The sequence below is a fragment of the Rutidosis leptorrhynchoides genome, chromosome 1 (assembly GCF_046630445.1).
Source record: "Rutidosis leptorrhynchoides isolate AG116_Rl617_1_P2 chromosome 1, CSIRO_AGI_Rlap_v1, whole genome shotgun sequence".
Classification (NCBI taxonomy): domain Eukaryota; kingdom Viridiplantae; phylum Streptophyta; class Magnoliopsida; order Asterales; family Asteraceae; genus Rutidosis; species Rutidosis leptorrhynchoides.
The window spans coordinates 458,192,379-458,195,166 of NC_092333.1; the positions used below are offsets into that span (position 1 = coordinate 458,192,379).

Here is a 2,788-nt window from a genome sequence, read left to right on the forward strand (position 1 = left end):
CATTGGATGGGATGGTATGGGATGGAGACATGGAATAGAGTGGGTGGGACTAAAGTGTAGGTTACTTTTATTACAAAACACAAGTAGCCAAAACATGTTCTGTTGGACTATAAAGTTATGTAACAACTTTCTGTTCTAACACTTCATCCTGTGTATACAATGTTCATCCAATCATACATAACTTTTGGAAGTCAAAATCTCTCATTATTAGTTGAGAACTTAGAGTAAAATATGCCTCTTTCAGTCATTATTCAATTGTGATTATTCGTCGCCTGTAATGGCTTGCGACTTTCATTTTGATACACATTTAGAGCACATTTAACGCATTTACAGTTCGCCTTCGCCAAATATCAGTATAGTATATTGATCTCATATGAACCCTTAATGAATGATGAACCATATTCAGCCATCATGCAGAAACAACATACAGAGAAAGATAATAGAAAGTTGACCATGAATAAATGTCAAAATCATCAATGTTATAAAAAATCAAAGTTATTATAATGTAAAACAAGAATTATAATAAAGATCCAATTATGCAATGAAATGAATTCAATGACACAAAAAATACAATTTTTTTTTGTTTTTTTAAATCTTATTCTATTGAAACTAACTTTTGATTCATGGATTTAAACCTGCAAATATCTTCAAAAAAGTCATCAGCACTGCTATGGTTACTTTTCATCTGAAGTATCCTTATCTTCATCTTCTTCAACTTCTTCCCAAACTTCACCATCGATTCAAGCGTGCTCATTTTCTGTTCAGCATTCAATGGTGATCTCACAGTAATCACAACCTCTTCAAGCGAAGAAATCACAAAACTAGAATCCACCTGAATATAACCCAACAAAATGATCATCACAAACTAAATACCAGATAATTATTTGTAACCAAACAAGGTGGTTTTAGAACATACGTTCTTTAGACTGTTTTGCTGGCTTAGGGCTGCAAACATTGCTCCATGGACATCGAAAGATTTGAGCTTGGGATGACTATTGAAAAAGTCAACAAAGTCAATTTCCGGAAAAGGGAGAAGAGCTTCAAAATCTCCAGTGAATTCGATTTTCATATAAAGATGTTTCACTTCACTTGCAAGTTGAAGCATTTTGCTTATTGCATCCCAACACCATTGAACGCCTCTAATCGATAACGCTTCAAGTGCCATAAGCTTACCAAAATCCACCATGTATATCCTCCCTGCAACCAAACAGAATCCACAATCATATCTCTATATACCATCATAATATGAATAATAAAACTATGCGTTAATTCGGATTTTGGATACATATATATGATAAATCTTGAAGTTACCTGAATTGTTAGCAATAGAAAGATGCTTTAAGCAATTAGTCTCGCGAACTAGAATCCAACTGCACCCTTGAACCTCAAGATACTCGATCTTTGGAGCCTTAAGCGTAAGCGAACAATTACCCGACCCGTAAAAATCAAGCTTGCAATGCTCGAGAGCGAGAAGCTCGATCCAAACATTCTTCAAACCCTCACAACCAAGAAGAACAAGATGGGTAAGGTTCGGAGTTGACTTAAGAGCTTCAGTCAACACCGAATCTTCCAATTTGGCTCCAACAATTTCAAGATTCTTTAGCTTATCAAACACATTCCATTTGGGCGTACACACCATTAACACGCCCCAAAGTTTTAACGACTCCAAGTTTCTTGCAGCTTGAATACATTCAAGTTTTGAAAGGCTGTCGTTATATGAATTTTCGTCGACAAGATTATCCATTCGAAGCTCGAGTTGTTTTAGGGAGGATCCCGTGTGCAAAAGCCATGAAGCGAGCCCTGTGCTTGTAAACGGGCAGTAAACGACGAGATCTTCAAGGTGAGAAATTGATGAGACGATCTTCATTATAACGAAGTCGGAAGTTTGACCCTTTGAAAGATGGTCAAAGATGCTACGAGGGAAGTAAAGTTTCTTAATGTAAGGCATTGAGTCTTTCCATTTCGTAGAGACGCAATTACAAGAGGCCACGTCCTTTGCATTACTCAAGTTCGATAAAATGTACTGGACAACGGCTTCAGGTATCGAGTCCATTGTGCCTGAGAATTATTATTGAACCAACACAAAGCTTTATATAAAAAAATTATATGAAGATTGTTCGAAAAAGTTTATACAGCAGGAGTAATTACTAGCAAATAACATAAATAGTAGCTTTCTATAAAAGGAATTCTTCTTCAAGATTCGAACTTTACGAAGAAAACATAACTTTCTGAATTAAAACATAATCTTGGCATCAAAGATTAAGGTTACACAAATTATGCGTGCATCGAAAAATGCAAAACAATGTTCAAATTCTAATGCATGATGAACTGATTAATGTATCAGTATCTGAAAAGTTATTGATTTGTGGCTTTTTAACAAGAACACATATATATTAAGCTTTGTATTAACACTGTTTTACTACCTTATAAGCTACAACAACAAGTCAAAAGGGCAGATTTCATATAGGATTTGAGGATTAAACTTCTAAAGATTTGAACTTTATAAACCCTATTTAATAAGTTATTACAACCCATTAGCAAAGATTTACACAATCAATTGCTAAGAAAATTTCACCTTTAAACCCTACTAAAGATTGCTATTTTAAAGACAAACTATAATAACTCTCAGATTTGATAAATCATCATTGTAGATTATATCTTGAAGTTCATATTTCCCCCAAATTTAAGAATCAAGTGATGCTAAATCTCAATGAATTCTGATATCAATAATGTAATGCCACCAAATCTGTAACATTTATAAATTTTTACAGATTTGACAATAACACAT

General features: G+C 34.1%; 1 protein-coding gene across 1 annotated transcript; it reads right to left on the minus strand.

The window, feature by feature from the left end:
* Window positions 1-595: 595 nt before the first annotated feature.
* On the minus strand, window positions 596-2,053 carry LOC139873969 (F-box protein At1g10780-like). The gene is made up of 3 exons (XM_071861640.1): window positions 1,312-2,053; window positions 917-1,197; window positions 596-832 (listed from the first exon to the last, which is right to left on the minus strand). Exons 1-3 carry the CDS (start codon window positions 2,051-2,053, stop codon window positions 596-598), a joined length of 1,260 nt encoding a protein of 419 aa, XP_071717741.1.
* Window positions 2,054-2,788: the final 735 nt, after the last annotated feature.

Excerpts from the sequence above, each read along its gene's own strand:
- LOC139873969 (XM_071861640.1), bottom strand. The coding sequence starts at position 2,053 with ATGGACTCGATACCTGAAGCCGTTGTCCAGTACATTTTATCGAACTTG. Across the intron at positions 1,198-1,311 it reads TTCTATTGCTAACAATTCAG|GGAGGATATACATGGTGGAT; the intron begins GTAACTTCAAGA and ends GTTTGGTTGCAG. Across the intron at positions 833-916 it reads AGCAAAACAGTCTAAAGAAC|GTGGATTCTAGTTTTGTGAT; the intron begins GTATGTTCTAAA and ends GGTTATATTCAG.